Below are 20094 nucleotides of genomic sequence, written 5' to 3'. Positions count from 1 at the left end.
ACCTAAATAATCAAAATAATACGAAATATGTATATTCATAAAGTGATACTTTTTTTATACTCATAAAGAAATTATTTAACATATAATTAAAAATTTATGTATTATTGGATTACTTCTAATTTATTTAAGATTATTTTATTATTTCAAATAATGGTTATTTATATTTTACATTGTTTCACCTCTTAATAGGATATAAATTCTGAATAATTTGTGCTAACAATGGATTTTGGTTTCGACAATATTGTAGGATATTTTGAGCTTTAATATCAAGTTCTGGAGGTATATAAGATTTAGATAATGGTCTTAATTTATCCAAATTTTGTTGAAAACCATCTATAATCTTGGTAGAATATTCACAAAGCAGAAAAACTAATTGGGAAGATGTACTACCCATAAATTTATCTGTTGAGTAATTAGTTTCTTCATTTTCATCAATACTTCTGACTAGTTTACTACAATAAAGTTTAGCCTTCTTCAAATAATCACTTAAATCTAATGATTCATTCCAGGTAGCCTTACATAAATCTATAAATACAGGATCTAATTCCTCTGCAGGATTATAAAATGAGAGACAAATTTGCATACCAAGTTGCCTGGCTATTGCACTAGGAGATTTTGGGAATACTAAATCACCATATAATCCCGTAAGAGTGTAAGTTGGGAATATTGGAATATAAGCATTTAAAAGAGATGAAATTCTACTGTAATTAATTTCTGGTAAGTATGAAACATTTACTAAAGTAATGAATGGAAGTACTCTTATTTTTTCTCCAAGTCTGAGTGAAATATAGGCTTTCTTCTGTTCCATTGGTATAGATTGTACAAGAAGTCTTTCTGTCTTTGCAACAAGATTAGCAATATGAATATTTGCTGTATTAATATTATATTGTGAAAGCTTTAGTATCAAACTGACATATTTAATAGCAGATTTCTGTAAAGGTTCCATGATATCATGATCAACATCTTCTCGCAATAGATCTTCACCAAGATATAATAAGGGATTGCAATCATCTGATCTTTCTGGTATCTTAAATTCCTTATTTCTAAGATATTCTGCTTTAGGAACTAATTTTGCATTATTACAAACAATTACTAAGATTTCTAAAGGATTTATAGGTAATTCTTGAACATTATCTGCCACTATTAAAGTTCTTATTAAATGAAACACCATATTTACATGATCCACAGCTTCAAATAATTGGTAAATCTCTCCATTTATGTATCTTGTATTTTCTTTATCACTTAAATTTAATCTATCTAATTTATCACGAAATTCTATTCTAGATTTTCTTGAGTCAGGTAGTTCTTCTAAAATCATTAAAATGCTATCCATAACTTTAGCTAAATCTAATCTAGTAGCTGGTGAATCTGCGGATAATATACTAAATAATTCTGAAGGATAAATAGATTCCAAAGCTGATTCAGTCCCTAAGATATCAGATAAAGTATTGTCATCTTTTTCTTTACTATCTTTATCATTTTTACTATCTTCATCATCTTTACCATCTTTATTTATATCTTTAAATATTATCGTATTTATAACACTCACAGTATCAATTACTGTATTTATAATGAATTCACTATTCAAATTCTTATTAGAAGAAAATTCTGAGGATAAATTTTCAGTATTTAACAAATTTATTAACGAATTCCAAGAAGAATCACAATCTTGAGGGAAAAAAGAAAAAAAGTCATGTGATACTATTTTTTTAACAAAATCAATTGATGATGATTGTAAAAGTTTTTGAGTTAATATATTTATAAATACTCCCTTTTCTTCCTTCTCTAACTTTTCATATAAAGTTTTCGAGTCTGAACAGATCTTTATCCACCTAATAAATAATGAATTCTTTAAATCATTATTTAAATCATTATTAACTAAAGATTCTCCTACTATTTCTTCATTAGATTCCTCAAATTTAGAATCAGTTGAATTCTCTTCAGTTTGTATAGAAGGTTTATCTTCCTTACTTCTTTTCATCTTATCCTCTCTTAAAGAATCTAAGGCCATTAATCCTAATGGTCTATGCTTTTCTTTATTATATTTAGATATATTTTCTCTTTCAAATACTTCACCAATTAAACCCCGAGATTTTGGAACTGGCATATCACCTATTACTATTGGAAACAATATATGGGCTTTATCAGTTGGGACATTGTTCCAACATGATGTTGTTGTTAATCTAGCCAACATTCTAACCATTATAGATTTTGATGTAACACCATTTCCTTCAATTACATATAAATGAGAAAATTTATCATTTGATATTTGTGGTAAATCTAGATATTTTAAAGACTCATCCTTATCTAGGCTATTTTCTTCCATTTCATATGATTTATTTTGAAATCTATCACTTTTTTTTTTATATCTCTTCATTGATGATCTTTTCATATTTCTCAATTTTGAGCATAGTTGTTTAACTGATTGTTTAATTATATCATCCTCACTATTTATTTGACTATCTTGGTCTTCATCATCTACTATATCAGTCTTAGAAATTGGTTTTGTATATACCTTTACTAATATTATAACTGATATAAATTTAGATTTCTGATGATATTTCTTTGACAGCTCATATATACGCGAAAATTCTCTTGGACTATTCAATTTTAGTACTGGACTTGTTAATACAGAAGAACCACTCCAAAGTCTATAAAACCAAGAATATATATTAGATTTCATTATATACTCTTTCAATATCAACTTTGTATAATTATTAAATTTCTTTGAAAGATGTTTACTAGAAATTCCAAATTTTGGACACCATTTTCCACAAGATATTATATATGGTAATGTAGATTCAATACTATACATATTAAAAAGAATATTTGTACTAGGGATAACTGAATGTTCATGTTCTAAAAGTGAAGACTCTGCAGAATAGTCTAAGTGTAATACACTAGGACTACTCATAGATATACTTCCTTGTTCTGATACTAATGGTTCCATAATACTTGATAAATCCGGACTTTCAGTTGCTAGTAATATTGGGAAATTGCCCATAATAATCAGATTTAAACATACCAAATTTGTTAGATACACAAAATAAAAGGCCAGGAAAGACTTCATTTTAGCCTTATATATTCCTACGATATTTATTTTGGTTAGTTTTATTTGTTACTTTGTGTGTGAAAGTATTCTCTGAGTCAAGTTTAATTTGTACTGCACACCATAACTACTCACAAATAGTTAATAACAAATAAATAAAAATTTAAAATGTAAAAAAAAAGCTTCTGAGAGTATATAACACTCCCCCCCCCATAACTTTATAATAAACAATAGAAATTTCAAATCAAGAGTAAAGAGAAAATTAGTAGTATCTATAATACAAGGTTAGGATTTATAGAAAAGAAAAAAAAAACAAAAGGCGCCAAACAATGCATTTTGTGTATTTGTAATCATTACTATAAGCTTAAATTTTAGAAAACTTGTTACTTTTTAATGCCTTGTAGGATTTTGGAAAAAAAATTATATATAAGATAGCTATTATAAAATTTTTATACTTTGTAATCTTATAAAATTTAGGAGAATTTTGAAATTGAGAAGTATCACTTTGAATTTTTACTAATTTTTAAAATTTGGGATATTTAATGCTATATAATAACCTGGAATTTAATCGAGACTATCAAGAGGATATAGAATCTTTTTGAATAATGAGCACATCAGTTTTACAGAGTGAATTTATAACTAAATATCCTTACCTGAATTACTCGAATAATTCTGAAGCTGATAATCCTAATAAAGAAGTAAACTCAAATTCATTATTGAGTAATTCTTCTAGTACTTATATTCCATTATCAGATTCTCCTTGTATAGTAAATTCATCACCTAAATCCCCAGTTTGTATATCACCTACAAAATCCTATTCATCTTCTACTGGAAATTGGATGTACCAATGTAATAAAGGTTGGAGATTTTATCCTACCATTGATAATTTGGAGATAGAAAAAAGCTATCAAGATGGAAGCCCTTCTATTGAATTATATCCATATAGAATAGACTTTTTAAGATTTATACAAGTAAATATGAATACTGGAAAAGTGAGATCTATTATTCGTGATGGAATAAAACCAAAGAATATTTGCACAATAAAAGGTAAAGATGATTTTGATGAGATAAAAACAAGAATATATCAATTGAATAGCAATAATAAAGTTGGTTATTTAACTAATACACTAAATAACGAAGATTCTTTTAGTTCTTTATTAGTTGAACCCATATTTTCAAGTATTGCTAATGGTACTTTTGACTTTTTAAATAATATTATGAAATCTATAAATTTTGGGAATTCAACAGATTCAGAAAGTGATTGTATAGAAGATGGAGATTCTACTAATAATACTGAATATGATGGTAGTGGGAGTGTTTATTTAAGTGCTAATTCATTAACTGGTATATCTAATTACCAAATTCCTATAAAATATAAAGATAAAATTTCTATAAATTCTCCAAATAGAATAAATACATCTACTCCTTTGATATTAACTCCTTGTAACTCACCTAATACAGGATCTGCAATTGTTACTCCTACAAATACAAATAATCAATTATTTGGTAAACCTATATGTTCTTATACAACTAAAAATAATTATATTCCATGTACTCCAAGACATAAACAGAATTTATTAATTCAATCACCTTGTAATTCTATATTTCCTTCTAAATATTCATCTGTAGTACCTTTGAATGGACAGGATGTTACTACAAATAGAAGCCCAGTCAGAATTTCTCCTTTAATGAATCTATCTCCTATATCAAATGATTTCACTAAAGCTTTATTTAGTTCAGTGAATTTATCTCCTAGTCCATCAATACAATCACCAGATAAAATAGAAGATTACTCTAAGTTAAAATATATGTCTCCACCAAAATTATTTTCTAATACCCAGATTTCCAAATCAAAATTAGATTATTCAAAATCATTTTTAGGTGGTAATTTAGAGGTAGATAACAAACCAGAGAACTTTGAGATACTAAACTCTTTTCAACCATATAAATATAGGAGAACTGTTGGTATTGTTAGTTCAAAGTCATTTTTAACGAAATCTTGCTCTACAAATGATAAGAAATTAGTTAGATTTAACAAGCTTTCTCCAATTGTTAAAGAGAGCTGTGATAAATTTATGAATTTGGGAGATGTCATATCTCTTCCAAATGAGACTGATATGTATTCTATAAAGGAACAATGTGACAAACCTGAAGTTCAATTTTCTAATGAAGATAAATCAATACCAGGTTTAGACATTACTGATATAGAAGACTTATTTTCTCCCAAATTACCAGAAATAAATAAAGATTCAGATTTTCCCGAATATGATGATAAATATTCAAATGTTGAGGGAATTAATCATTACAATGATTTATATGATCATCCTACATCAGATGATGATTTTTCATCTGGTCTATCTTTAAATTTTCCATTATCTCATATATCATATATGGATGAGGATTTGTTATCTATGGATTATGAACTTAACAAGAAAAAGTCAATATCAAAATATCTTGGTTCAATTCAACCTAATATATTTAATGAAAATTATCATTCTTTTTCTCCTTCAAATAATTTGGGAACTACAGATCCTAATTTAAGTAGGGTTATAGATTTAAGAAATATAAATCCTTCTAATGGAGTTCCTTATGAGATTATTTGGTGGTCTAACCATAGTATAAAATCTCTGTTTGTTCAATTAGATTGTGATATTGGATATTCTTTACCTTTTCAGGCTCCTATAGAGCTATTACCTCTTTTACATCCTTTACTTAAAGGTTATATGGATACTCCAAGTAATTTAAGTCAAATAAAAAATGAAACAAATGAACCTTGTTCAGTTCTTATGGGTCTTAAAAATCTTGAAATAAAATTTTTGAAACCTTCTATAGGCGAATATTCTAAAATTTCAGATTTTTGTTACAAGGAGCTTAAAAATGTAACTCCAACTATACTAGATCAGTTTGAAATATCTCAATCAGTCCTACCAATATCTATATTTTCATTATTATTGACTAGATTTCCAGTACCAGCAGCCAATACATTCTTATTTTCTTTTATATGTAATGATGATTCATATCCACATTCTGGGATGCAAACTATACAGATTTTGAGTTTTCAATTACAAAAAAAGACTTGTATGAATTCTAAGTATTTAACAAATTCCTGGAATAAAGATAAAGTTGGAAATCTAAATGATTCAAGTTGTAGTCATATTCATTTAGATTCTCATAGAAGTAATTCTCTAAAAGTTTGCCCATGGCTAGCTATTTCAAATATTATTGATGAATTTATTTTAAGGACTCCAATTGTAGTGAAGTGTGTATTAGATCATTGCAATATTATGATCATTCCTTCAAATGTTTATTGCAACTATAAATCAACGAAAAATAATGAATTTAAAGAATATGATTTTGTAATTTTAACATTAAATTTACTTATTCCACTTCTAATAATTCATTCTCAATGTTTACAAAATATCGTAATTGGAGATAATAAACCATTTTCAAAAGATAATTCGGATTTATTTATAAATATTAATACTAAAATAAGGATAGATGCAATGATTTTGTCATGTAGGTATCTCCCTTGTACATTTCCAAGTATACGAAATATAGATTTAGTTCTTGATCTGAATTTAGATAATACAAATATTGGTTCTACTCTACTTTCAAAAAAAAATATATTATATTCAAATTCTTTATCTATTACAAGTGACGAGGAAATCCCAACAAATCAAAAAGATAATTTACATAATAATAATTTACCAGAAAATGACATTTCTATATTTGAACCATATCATGAAAATTTTATCTCTGAGCTAAACAACTTAGTTAGAGAGTGGATGAATGAATTTATTGAATGGTTTGATAAATATGTTGGAGATTCTATAGAGTATATAGAAATTACTCTTTATTTATCTTTGCGTTGTATTGAAGGAAATATCCAAGATTATTTTATATTGCAGAATCGTAATTTGCATGAAACAAATGTTAAAATTGACTTGTTAATGGGTAATAGTGATGATATTTCTACTCATTTTGAACAGATTTCTCAAGATTTCGCTAATAATATAAAGGAATGCAGAAATAATATTAAAAATTCAAATTTAAGTATCCTTATTTCTCCTATATTGGCTAATTTACTTCTTGATATTACTATTTCCAATTCATTTAGTAGACTAAGTACACCGAAGTCATAGACATTTTTTTTTCAGTACTCTGGTATTTATATTATTCACTTCAAAATTTAAATTTAATAAATCATTTTCTGCTTGAGATATAGAATATAATACCTATCTTATTAATTTTAAACGGAGAATTTACACTATATTGAGGTATAATTTAACTAAAAAAGTAATGAAACCCGTCATTTTCAATTATCATGGTGTGTAAAACCCTATATATATACACGTATATATTTGAAAAATTATTTTGATTAGTAACTAGATTTTATCTTTATGCTTATAATTCATCTTAATAACTATTTACTAATCTAATTATTCACGTTTTTATATAGTATAATTTCTAGATCTACCCAACTACCTATCCTACTTAATACTAAATAATAATTTGAGTGTAAATTTTTCAATCCTAATAATTTACTTGAGATCTTAGGTTAGTTATAGTTCATTTTTATCTTCTGACCACCGTGAAAACTTTAGTCTATTTGAAACAGATCTAAAAATACATAATGTAGCGCTAAGTATTCTAAATAGTTTTTAGTTTTGTTTTTTGTGGTTTAAAAAGAGAAATCAAGAGTTTTATAATGAAACTTAAAATTCAAAAAGATATTTATATATATTGTAATGGAATCTTACTTTAATAGAATTTTTTTTTGGGTAATTACTCTACTTTTGTTTTATGGTATTAATCTACAAATAGCCAAGGCTATTACAACAGATAATAGGGAAGAGATTAGATATGCTATGGAAACCAAAAAAGAAGATGTAACAAGTATAGAAGAAGCTCTAGGATGTATTATAACCCAATATATTCGAGATAAATTCGGTTGGAATAGGATACATAGAATACCTCGTTATATAAGTATGCCAACAACATTTCCCTCAACCTTAAAAACTAAATTTACTAATGAAGATTTAAGTGATCCTAGAAAGTTCTATTTAAATTGTTTAAAGATTATGGCTGAACTCGAGAAGAAGAATATAGCTCTATTAGGACCTGAAACGATTAGTGAAAAGGAGTATGCACAAAAATCGTATTGTATATCTTCAGCAGTATATTGTTATCCTGAAAAATCACAACTGGAAATAGTAGAAGAATATTTCAATAAAATTATGAAAGATATAGCTAATACAGTCCATGAATATAGGATAAAAAAAGTGAATATAATTGAACAGGAAGAAGATAAGGAGGAAGATTTATATGAAAAACCAAAATATAAACCAGCTATAGAGGAAAAATTGAAAAAATTACAAATTTTAAGAAAAAAATCGATTATACCCCCTATGAGCTCAGATTTAGAACAGGAATTTTTTTCAACAACACTAGAAGATGTCCCACTTAGAAAAGCTGCTGCAAAACAAAAAGCAACTGAAAAACTGGAATATCAATTAACTGGCAAGGCATCATTATATAATCTTCCTATAGATGATAATTTAGTATCCAAAATGTCTTGGAACTTTTGGAGATCTATAGTAACACAGGAAGAAAGAGATACAAAGGAAAATAATATAAGATTACTACTTAAGAGTCACAGTTTTCCACATAACCTCAATAATTCACTAAATACTATAAAAAATATGTACGAGATATGTCAAAAGGTATTATTTTCTGAATGGAAGGATGGATTAGTAAATATCTTAAATTCAGCTATAAATAGTGTTAAGGATATATTTATAGATATTGATAATAGTAAATCTGAAGAAATGAGTGCTCAATATCCTAATCCAGAAATAGATGATGAAAAAAATACTGCAGCAAAAAAAGTTATTTTTCAATACTGTGAAGATTCTATAGATCATTTTGTAGGTAATAGACAATGGTCAAAAATAGTGGAGAGACAGAATTCTCAAATATATGGTCTACCTTCTGGACGTCCTTACAGACCCTTCAAATTTACATTTGGGAAAACAATATATGAAATGAGGGAAAATTGTGCTAGTGTGATTTGGGATTTATTTTCAAGTGGAATAACTAAAGATTTACATATAGAGGGATTTAGAAAATCTGGAAAATATGATTTAAAATTAGTAAAAAATACTATTGAGAGTTTCTGTCACTTTACTTCTATAGCATATTTCCAGGGAGAACCTACGTTAGAGGAACTGGAAGCAATTCCAGAATTAAGATTGAGACACCAAAATAAAGATAGTGCTGATAAGTATGATGATATTTGGAACTTTAAATCTGATACTATTAAACCACCAAGATATCAGTTTTTAGCTAAACCAAATGACGAAAATGTGCATGTAATATCATCTAAAGCATCTCCTACTGGATACAATAAATTTGAGAGTAACAAGACTTTGAATAAAAGATTTTTTTTGGATGGAAGAAGCCCAAGAGCTTTATTTGGTAGTACTAGGAATTTAGATGATATACTAAAAAATGGTGTACCTGTTGGACTCACTGTTGGAGAAATAGACTCCGAAACTCAAACCTATTTATCTTTATATCAAGATTCTAAGCCATCAATAGTAGCTATTCAACAGTGGAATGCTTTAAGGAGTCAGGTACAAGAAAGTAATAAAAAAGGACATGGTTTTACTTTGCAAGATTTGCCTTCAAATCCTCCATCAGAATGGAATACACCACAATATAACAGTGAGAAATTTTTTTTTGTATGCGTAGAAATTTTAAATTCTATGCTAATTCACAAAAAAATTTCTGTAATATTTCCTCATGGAAGTGGAGGTAATACTCAAACAAAAGTACAAATGACTATCATAGAATTTTGTAGAGATGCTGTAAATCACTATTTTGAGAATTATGAGCAGCTATTTGGAATTAGTAGAGCTGTTACTCATGCACCTTTAAGTAAGATTAATTATGAATTATTAAGTCCAATGGTTTCCCCATCTACTTCTTCTCAGTGGGCTTCTATGCAAGAACAAGTTATTCTAGATTTTATTAGAGACCAACCTAATAGGATAAATGAAATACTACCATCTGAACCAATCGAGTTTGTAGAAGTTTCAAGTCCTGAAGAATTTATTCAACAATGCTTTAATACTGTTATGCTTGGTATAGGTGCTACACCCTCTACAATTATCATAGAACAAGATTTCAGTGTAAGTACTGAGGAAGTTGTCCAAAAATTTTGCTTTAATGCAAGTAGTATATATTTTACAGCTATAGAATATGCACACTTATGGAAAGAATCACAAGAATGGTTCTCTGACTCAAAATATGCGATCTATGCAAGTAGAGGGACTCTCAAAGATATTCCTTGGCCTCCTCCAAGTAAACCTTTAGCATATGTAGGCCAAGGCCAACCTGAATTGTTTAGGGATATGTGTTTTTTAGTTCTTTTCATTTATTGGATTAGTGGTCAATTTAAAGATTTCCTAATAGAAGGGACAACTTATAGAGAAACACCCAATATTGATATAGCTAAAAATATATTAGAGGACTTTTGTACTTCTTCAGCTAGGTCCCTATATAAAATTAGTGAATTTCATCTTAAAGCTAGGGAAAACCTAGATATTGATATTATACAAACTTTAAAAAATTCTAATAACTATGATGAAGCTAAAAAATCTCAATTAGAAAAACTGGAAAACTTCGAATATCCCGAAGAGACAAGCTTAAGAACTAAGGCTGCTAAGAAACAATGGGAAGCTCTTAAAGAACAACTTTCAAAAGATTTAAATATGAATTATGTTAGATTTCTTAAATTACCACCTTATGATCAAACTCTACAAGAACTTTGGCCTTTGAATGTAAGTGAAGAAAATTTTTTTAGGCATTGCATATATGTACTCAATGAACTAATAGATAGAAAACTAGCTGTACTATCAAGTTATGTTCTAGGTGATAGGAACTATGTTGTTGAATCATTTTGCAAAGAAAGTTATTTTTATGTATTTTCAAATATCAAGGAACAAGATAAATTTAATTCAGAAATAGATTCAAATAAGATGAATAATAAAGTAGATTCTAGAGCCCATTCATTCCTCATGGATATTTTACAGGAACTTTCTGCTGAAGGCTTTCCTATATTACAGTGGTTGGATCACTATCTCAACTTTGAAAGTCAAGAAGATAGACATACTTTAACAAGAGCTGTAAAGTGGGGAGAAAAATATAATAATTGGCATTTTCTAGATTTACTTATTCGAAATTTAGATAAAGAACAATTTGTAAATATACAAAAACATATTCAGGCAATCTCCCCTTTTGGGAAAATTATGTCAGTGGGTTTATTTGACAAAGAAAAATTATCTAGTATACAAACTACTTGGGGAGCTATTTATTTACAATCACTAAGGGATTCTGAGAAAGGAGAAAATAGAATTATAGGACTTGTTGGAAGTACTCCACCAGAATCAATTTGGCCAGGAGCCTCCGGCGAACGAGATTTTGTTCTTAGATGTGTAGAATCTCTTCAAAAACAAAAAATAAATCCTCCCTATATTATTATTAAATCTGATGGACGTAGTGAAAGAGGAATTCTACAAATTTTCTGTGAAGATGCTTTAGATACTCTTATGGATATTCAACGGGAACCTCAAAAAATTCTTTCCTTAGATTTCTCTTATGAGAAATGTATAAATGAAGCTACTAGACAATGGCAATGGCATCATATATTCCAGCAAATTGATATTGACGAGAAAGAGCTTGGTTTCCCTAGAATTACTGGTTTAGAACCTACAATTTCACATTTATATTTTGCTGGAGGAACAACTCCAGATGAAATTGAAGATAAATGTGGGAGTGCTCTTGAAGAGCTTGATAAACTAAGAAAAATAAAAGTTCTAACTAGAGATGCTTCTACATTTTGTCATGATGCTGTTAAAAGAATTTGTAGGGAGAACCAAGATGGTAAAAGTACCTGTACATTAGAACGAGAAAAATTAGAAGAAATTATTCTTGGATTTTATATGGACAGTCCAATTGGAAATCCTCTTCATGCTAATCCTAGAACTAGGTGTATGAGAATATGGACACTATTAAAAAGTTCAATTCCAGAAGCTAAGAAGAAACAAATCATAAAATCTGGATCTGCTTCTATGTTCAACAGTAGTTCAACTATCCTATGTCAAACAGCTATTAAATTTCCTGCTTTAAAGGAAATTTTAGATGTTTGCAGCCCAATTGATACTCCGAATCATATTATTCGAAGTTTTCTAAATGCAATTCGAAAACTTAAACAAATTTCTAATTTGTATTATGATAATGAGGATAGAGTAATACAATGGATTAAGGAATATATAGTAAGATATCTTGCAGATGAAAGAACTGATACAGAATTCACAGAACTTGCTGGAGACAATGTATTTGGGGATCCATACTCAAAGGAAGATGAAGGTGAGAATTTTGGAAAAGAAGGTATATTGGGAAAAGGTATTCCTAAGACATTTAGACCACTAACAGATAATGAAAAGGCACTCTTAAATCACAAAAAAAATATGCGTATTGATGCTCTAGTAAATGGTATAGTTAAAGAAGTGCTTCCTATTTTGTCAGAGCAAGTCAAAGTAGGAGCAAAATCTAGATTAACTCAAGATGCTTTGGAAGAAATTCAAAAAGAATTGGACCAAAAAGATGAATTCTTTAATGGTAAAAAACTTACATTTGAAGATTTTGGAGCCTCTATACCCATTTCTAAGGATGATAGAACAAGATTAGCTGGAGGAAAAGTTTATCTACCACTAGTATCCCGGCAGTTTGAAACAAAAAAGCAACCCACTAAACTCATTGCTGAAATTGATACTAGATGGAATAATAGTAAAAAAAATAAAAGTACACATATTTCGAAAGATAAAGACTCAAAATATGACGGGAATCAACCGAAAATAGCTAAAGCACTGCGAAATTTAGATAAAGAATGGATATCTATAATATCTTATCGAAATTCACCAATTAAGGGACTTCCTTTAGGAAGACCAAGTGAATATACTGGTAAGTATGTATTTACAAAAGAGGCAATGGTGCAGAGGTGTATTAAATTTTTAACAAATGAAGTTTATAGTGAACAGTATAAAATACAAGTTAAGGGTAATATGATTGAAAAAGTAGCGCTCATCAGAGGGCATTGTATGGGTGCAGCAAATATGCATTACTCAGGAAACAAAAGATCGTATCAAATTGTAAGGGATAGACCAAAAGCTACTTATAAGGCTGGTAGGACTATTTATGTCAAAGAACAAAAGAAACCACTACACCAGGTTATAGTCGATGAGAAGTTAGGAAGATCAGGTGGAGTCTTGAGTGAAAGTGAACTCTCTCCAGAAGAGAATGAATTTATTCAAAATAATATACCACCACAAGGAGTATCAATTGAGCTAGTCTGAATTATAAAATATAAACATTATAAATGCACAAAATCAAGTAGTTACAGTAGTATATTTTGTATATAAATCTATAAGCTAAAAAACTCCATACTAAATAATTAATGACAAATAATTCACACTACAGTGTGAATTAGTACTTTATATCTTGAGAATCCTAAATAATTCCCCAAAATAAATTTATATATATACAGTATAAAAAGATATTAATTTATTTACAAGAGATTGTATGTGTGTATACCTTTAATATACTCCGAGACGAACAGCGTGGTAGCGCCGTGTTGGTGTCTCAAGACAGCGGGTTGAATATAAACTACTATTAACTCCTATATTATAATGCTTACTATAATAGCTTTGTAGTCCATAATACATCATATATATTATTGGTACCTAATACATATTGGGCAAGTGTAAATAATACCGGTTTTCTTTTAGCTTAAAAATAGAGTCCTGGTTAAAGGCTGACGCGTTTGCAATAAGTTGTTGCTTTCAAGGCAATTACTAGATATCTAATAGGATTACATAAAGGGACTCAGTTAATATATAATACGAAGATTCTACAATGTCCACAGTAAAAACAACTATAAAAACAGATATATGCTCATTTAGTGAACATCGTATTTATCCAGGACGTGGAAAAAAATTTGTTGCTCGTGATGGCAGGGTTTCCACTTTTCTAAACCAGAAGTGTAATTCATTATTTCAGCAGAGGATTAAGCCAGTGAAACTGACATGGACTGTTGGATGGAGAAGAATGAATAAGAAGTTAACATCTCAGGAATTTAGTGCAAAGAAGAGAAATAGGAGAACTGTTAGACTACAGAAAGCAATTGAGGGTTTATCACTAGATGATATAAGAAAGAAGAGAGCTCAATACCAACAAGTTTCAGGATCAGCTCAAAAGGCTGCATTATCAGAAGCTAAAGCTAGACAGAGAAAGCATAAGTAGACCTTGAATAATCTTAATGTGATATTTAAGATATTTATAATAGGGTAGTGAATAGACTAACTATGAATTATTCTTTTTTAGCTACTTTAGTATTATGGTACTAAGTACTTTTCTTAAGATCTACACCAATTACTATTGACTTTTTACCCACCTCTCTTATTATTGCACACTGGTTTTTCCCGGGAGCAAAGCTATATCTTTTATTTTTTGTGACATTATTTAGAAGCCAAAATATCATATATATTCGTAGTAATCATGTTATGAGTACTAAAGATGTACAAATATCTAAACAAAAAGGAGATTCTATCGTCTTAGTAGGAAATGTACCTTCTGGTATAAAGCAAAGATTATATAAAGCTTCTATCCTCCCAGATCCTCATCCAATTTCCTTATCTAGTCGAAAAACTATCTTAGATGAGGATTCTTATATATCAACATTAGATCATATTATACGTAGAGATTTTTATCCTGATCTAACATATATGAGATCAGCTTCAAGTGGAGTTTATAATGTAGTCGATAGTGCTCCAGGAACTTTAGCTATCAACGATCCTTTGTACAAGATACCTGATTGTAATCTTACAGAATTTCAGAATCATAACTTTGTTATTAAAAATAATAATAAATACATAAAAGTTAATCCAAATATGTCCTTAGATGACTTTCATTCTCGCTTTACTAGCCAAGATAATACATCTTTTAAAACTATAATTGCAAATGATAAGGCTAATCTAACAGCTAGTGAGAGTTGGGTTGAAGAATCCAGTAGAAATTATAATATTAATAGAGAATTAAAAATGATTAAAGTGGAATCAAATGAACTTGAAGATTGCATATTATCAACAAGAAGTGAACCTAGAAATACTCTAATGTTTACTCCACATACAGAAGTTAGCCTAAATAATAATCAATTGAAATCTCAAGGGGATATAAATATATCGAATACTAGATATCATTACTTAAGTAATTTTGCTTTAGATAATAGACTAGCTATTCAGAGTAATGAGAAAATAAAACAAAAAAATATGAGTGAGTTAGTGACTTTTAATGATATTGTATATAGTCAAGATCAGTTACAAATGAGTCAATATCTGGACAATATAACTTTTGAAATTCCAGATATCCCAATGAATGAAAGGATAACTAGACAACTTATTTCATCATCGAATAAAAAGAAAGCATTGACTTATAAAACAAAATCTGAAACGAAGTTTAAGATTGGATCAAATACATCATCTTATTCACAAAGTACTGCAAAATCCTCAAAATATTTGTTAAGAAACTCACCTTTAGTTAAGAATGTTTTGGAAAAAGCTGTAAGGGCAAATGAATTAGTAGATCGACAACTCAGAGAAGCTTACTCTGGCAAAAGAAGAGGTACTATATCAAGAACAAGTATTGGATAATTTATTACTACAGATTAATTATTAATATAATAACTTATTCATCTGGAATAAAAGCATAGTTAAGATCCAATAAACGACATTTACCATCATCACAAACTGTGACAATAGCACAATCAGTTAAATGAGAAGGAACACTAGTCTTATTTGTACAAGAAATACCAGAAATTCTCTGTGGGTTAATAATAAGCTCAAAATCCATTACAGGGGCATCATGAATTCCTTCAATAGTCCCTACAATGTTACCATTTACAGAATTAAAAATAACAATATCCCCTAGTGGATTAGGTTTTGTTATATGATCTAGAACAGTGGCTGTCTTTACAATTTTTAAGCTTGTATTATCTAAAAAACTATTTGACATCCTATTACTCATTAATTTATTAACATCTGATACATTATTAGAATTCAAATTATTTGAATGTACAGCAGGATTAACTGCACTAGTAGTACAAATCGTAGCATCAATAGCAGTTATTGCAATATAACGTTCATCTACTAAAAATATTCCCTTTGAGTGGCATGTATTCCTTAATCCTGTTGAATACCTCATCATCTCTTTTCCCATCCTTAGATCCCATAAACGACCCATACCATCACCTCCACATGATAACAAATATCTTTGAGATAAAGATAAACATAAAGAATGTACAGGATATCCACAATGAGCATTGTAAATTGTATTTACACAGTGAAGATTTACAGAATCCCACAATTTTATTGATCCATCATCACTACTTGTAAGTGTTATAGAACCATCATTACTAACTTTTATACAAGTTAACCCAGAATTATGTTGATGAGATGGATTTGAGGAAGTGTAACTCTCACAACTATTTATATCATATAAACGTAAAATAGGATGTTGAGTCCCTACAAGAAAATAATCATCACAAGGATGTACATCTATACAGGTAATTGGAGATATCTCTCTAATAAAATGAACTGATTTTCGAGATATTCTTGGTACAAAATATCCTGTATTAGTTGTTCCTATTGGTCCACTTGGGCCTAATGTTCCTATGCTAGCTCCACTGCTATTTGTATTACTATTAATACTTCCTTTAATATCATATATAATTAGTGTACTATCTGTATCACCAGATATTAGTATATCTTTCTTTGGGCGACATGACAGTGCTGTAATAATACCTCTACTTTCTGTGAAAATCTTTTGATGTGATGATAAACTTGAACTTGAATTACTTCCAGGAATCTGAGATGGAGGTGGAACTACTCTTACCATTCCATCTGCTCCTCCAGTTGCTATAAACATTCCATTAGGACCTACACATAAAGCTCTACAATATGGTCTATGATTAGATATTATTGTATTTGCTCTTAATATTGCAGACAACATTGGAGGATATTGCCAATTATCAGAATCTGTTAGTTTTGTTATATTTCTTAAATAATAAACTTCACCTATATCTGTTACACATGAAAACATTCCTGATCCCATCTTTTTAGTACTCCCATTATTATTCTCATTATTCCCATCCTCTCTTCTTTGGGATTGTATTCTTGATTTAAGATTTAATGGTATCCATTGTTTTGATATATTTTCCAAATTTGGCAAAATACTCTCAATTCTATGTATATCACTACTACTTCTAATTTCATTCAATTCCTTCTTTGTTTCAAGTTTCTTATCACTATTTCTAAGATCCATTGGTAAAAAAGTTAGGGTCTTGTAAAAATTGTATAAACTGTCCTTAGGCATATTACTTGGTACTGGAAGTTTTGTCCTAGTATGCAACATATGTGCCACTTCTACTAATCCATCATCTACTAATTGACGTAATATTAGTTCATATAAACTAACTTTAAGAGGTTGAAATTCTAGTGATTCATCTATTTCTGGAGAAGTCAAACTACTAACTGTTCTAAGATTATCTGTAAACTTCTCAGATGTTTTATCATAGCTTTTAGATACATTATTATTCAACTTTGCTGAATCATCCATTCTATAAATATATCAATAGTTATTGCAGATTTCATAGGAATTATCATTAGACTACAATAAAAACATTAAATAAGCGGTTTATTTCTGGCGCTCATATGTCATTTTTGAATATTTTCTAATATTAACTTATCTACTTATAATTAAAATTATGTACTAAGAACTTATGGAATTTATTCAATATAGTTATATTGGGATTAAGTATTTCACTAAAAATATTCAACTTTGTATAATTTCCTCTAATAGCCTATATATTTTACTAAAGACTTCATATATACAAGATTATCTAATAAAATATAGTTAATGAAAAGTTTTGTATTTTTTATTAATTAATAAATTACATTAATTAAAAAAAAGTTATTTATATTCTTTATATTTACTGGAAATTTTAATATATACTGTTAATTAATCTTGATTTAAATTCTACCAGTACAATTGTTTTTACCTTATTTCTGTATTACTTAATAAAATATTCTATATATATTTATACAGTTTCTATATTCATTATCTATTTAATATAAAAATATCTTTAATATATAACGTAATCTATTAAAATTACCAGTAATTTTTAGTAGATTTGTAGTTTGTTTTACTAATAAAATATTTGTAAAAAGTTTTTTAAAAGTTTATATTTTAAGATATTTTTTTTTATTAAATTCTTCATTCTTAATTTATTTTGTATATAATTTTAAATTAAAAAGTTATATAGAATATATAACAAAACTCAGAAATATTGATTAGAAGTTATACATATTACATGTAAATGAAGTATGAAACTCCCTATGTATATATATTAAAAAGACTAAAAATTAAGTAGATATATATTAAGATTCAGAGTTATTACTATAGAATAATTCTTTAATTATTTTATAGTATAATATTTATTCTATTAATTAAGAGTTATAGAAATATAATTAAGTATAATACAAGATATATTGGAATATTCAAGAAAACATCATTTATAGAAGAATTTGGATAAATAGATGAATTTATTAGATATATAGTTAATTTTTTTATTCCTTATCTATTATAAACAATAAAAACTTGTTTATACTATCTAAATTTATATTAAAAGGTTAATTATTTATGGATAAGATAGGACTCACGAGACAGAAATATTAAGATGTTAATATCCCGCCAAAATTTGACTGCAGTAGTTACCCGAGAATTATATTTTAATTAATGAGAGGAAAACTTAGTAAAAGACGAAGATGACAATAAAATTAATAATTAATCCAGAGACTTCATTTGGAACTTTACTTATTTTAGTATCTAATTATATTATTAATCAGAAAATATCAATTGGAACTGAATATAGTAATCAGATAGCTTCAACTCTGATACTTGAATCTGAAGGTATAAAGTTGATAAATTCAGTTGATATATTGAAACATCTTGGATCAATTTATCCAAAGATTTTCAAACAAGATATGGAACCAGTAATGACAAAATTTTTAGAATTATTATCAAGAGATTCATTTAATACTGAATCTGATGATATACTGCAACATTTGGAAGACCAAATAAGTGGTAAAAGTTTTTTCTTTGGTAGATTCTTATCATTACTAGATCTAGTAGTTTATTCATCTATTCATAGTTACTTTAAATCTATGAATAATATGGATTCTACATATACTCCAAAATATCCTTCATTATCAAAATTTTTTGAATTTGTTCAAATAATGACCCCAATTAGACAAGCATGTCCAGAGAATTTGGAATATTTAGATCTTCCATTTTTTACAAAGAAGTTATCTAATAAAACAAAGAAATTAGATAATACATCAGATGAACGCTCACTAGATGATCCTAGTAGGATTGAACTACGTGTTGGTAAAATTTTGTCAGTTGAAAGACATCCATCAGCTGATAAGTTATATGTTGAAAAGATCGACATAGGTGAAGAGGAGCCCCGAACTATTTTAAGTGGTTTAGTTGGTATTTATGATCTAACTTTAAAAATAAATGAATTAGTGATAGTAGTAGCTAATTTGAAACCTAAAACAATGAGAGGTATAATATCTCATGGTATGTTATTATGCGCAAGCTTAGATGGAGATACAAAATTATGTGAACCTATTATAGTTCCAAATGGTGCCAAAGTTGGTGAATTAATTACATATGAAGGATTTTCTGGTAGTCCAGATCCTGTATTAAGTAGTAAAGCAGGGAAAGATGCATTTTCTACTGTACAGGCACATTACAATATATCAAATAATTCAATATGTAGATATAAAGATATTATAATGATGAGCTCAGCAGGGCCATTATATGTCAATAGAATTTTCGCAGGTGCAAAGTTATGTTAACTGATT

General features: G+C 28.2%; 7 protein-coding genes across 7 annotated transcripts, besides 10 other annotated features; 5 read left to right on the top strand and 2 right to left on the bottom strand.

Annotated features, from left to right (window-relative positions):
- Window positions 1-68: 68 nt before the first annotated feature.
- Window positions 69-168: a sequence feature (AT_rich).
- Window positions 169-175: 7 nt separating this feature from the next.
- CMU_019000 (uncharacterized protein) lies at window positions 176-3070 on the bottom strand (the record flags this gene model as incomplete). Its single annotated transcript, XM_002140456.1, has 1 exon — window positions 176-3070. One exon carries the CDS (start codon window positions 3068-3070, stop codon window positions 176-178), a length of 2895 nt encoding a protein of 964 aa, XP_002140492.1.
- A 120-nt stretch (window positions 3071-3190) lies between these two features.
- Window positions 3191-3230: a sequence feature (AT_rich).
- Window positions 3231-3461: 231 nt separating this feature from the next.
- Window positions 3462-3525: a sequence feature (AT_rich).
- A 129-nt stretch (window positions 3526-3654) lies between these two features.
- On the top strand, window positions 3655-7191 carry CMU_018990 (WWE domain-containing protein; the record flags this gene model as incomplete). Its single annotated transcript, XM_002140455.1, has 1 exon — window positions 3655-7191. One exon carries the CDS (start codon window positions 3655-3657, stop codon window positions 7189-7191), a length of 3537 nt encoding a protein of 1178 aa, XP_002140491.1.
- Window positions 6512-6541: a sequence feature (AT_rich).
- A 606-nt stretch (window positions 7192-7797) lies between the features above and the next one.
- CMU_018980 (uncharacterized protein) lies at window positions 7798-13467 on the top strand (the record flags this gene model as incomplete). The annotated part of the gene is made up of 1 exon (XM_002140454.1): window positions 7798-13467. The coding sequence occupies one exon, from the start codon at window positions 7798-7800 to the stop codon at window positions 13465-13467; it is 5670 nt and encodes a 1889-aa protein (XP_002140490.1).
- A 168-nt stretch (window positions 13468-13635) lies between these two features.
- Window positions 13636-13682: a sequence feature (AT_rich).
- A 344-nt stretch (window positions 13683-14026) lies between these two features.
- Window positions 14027-14413, top strand: CMU_018970 (60S ribosomal protein L24, putative; the record flags this gene model as incomplete). The annotated part of the gene is made up of 1 exon (XM_002140453.1): window positions 14027-14413. One exon carries the CDS (start codon window positions 14027-14029, stop codon window positions 14411-14413), a length of 387 nt encoding a protein of 128 aa, XP_002140489.1.
- Window positions 14414-14673: 260 nt separating this feature from the next.
- Window positions 14674-15819, top strand: CMU_018960 (uncharacterized protein; the record flags this gene model as incomplete). The annotated part of the gene is made up of 1 exon (XM_002140452.1): window positions 14674-15819. The coding sequence occupies one exon, from the start codon at window positions 14674-14676 to the stop codon at window positions 15817-15819; it is 1146 nt and encodes a 381-aa protein (XP_002140488.1).
- Window positions 15020-15041: a sequence feature (AT_rich).
- A 34-nt stretch (window positions 15820-15853) lies between the features above and the next one.
- On the bottom strand, window positions 15854-17782 carry CMU_018950 (uncharacterized protein; the record flags this gene model as incomplete). Its single annotated transcript, XM_002140451.1, has 1 exon — window positions 15854-17782. The coding sequence occupies one exon, from the start codon at window positions 17780-17782 to the stop codon at window positions 15854-15856; it is 1929 nt and encodes a 642-aa protein (XP_002140487.1).
- Window positions 17783-18066: 284 nt separating this feature from the next.
- Window positions 18067-18158: a sequence feature (AT_rich).
- Window positions 18159-18240: 82 nt separating this feature from the next.
- Window positions 18241-18319: a sequence feature (AT_rich).
- A 53-nt stretch (window positions 18320-18372) lies between these two features.
- Window positions 18373-18497: a sequence feature (AT_rich).
- A 131-nt stretch (window positions 18498-18628) lies between these two features.
- Window positions 18629-18705: a sequence feature (AT_rich).
- A 285-nt stretch (window positions 18706-18990) lies between these two features.
- CMU_018940 (uncharacterized protein) lies at window positions 18991-20088 on the top strand (the record flags this gene model as incomplete). The annotated part of the gene is made up of 1 exon (XM_002140450.1): window positions 18991-20088. The coding sequence occupies one exon, from the start codon at window positions 18991-18993 to the stop codon at window positions 20086-20088; it is 1098 nt and encodes a 365-aa protein (XP_002140486.1).
- Window positions 20089-20094: the final 6 nt, after the last annotated feature.

Source organism: Cryptosporidium muris, genomic scaffold, assembly GCF_000006515.1.
Source record: "Cryptosporidium muris RN66 scf_1106632373407 genomic scaffold, whole genome shotgun sequence".
Lineage (NCBI taxonomy): Eukaryota > Apicomplexa > Conoidasida > Eucoccidiorida > Cryptosporidiidae > Cryptosporidium > Cryptosporidium muris.
The sequence above is the reverse complement of the archived record's forward strand: the minus strand, read 5'-3'. Positions and strand labels throughout refer to the sequence as shown.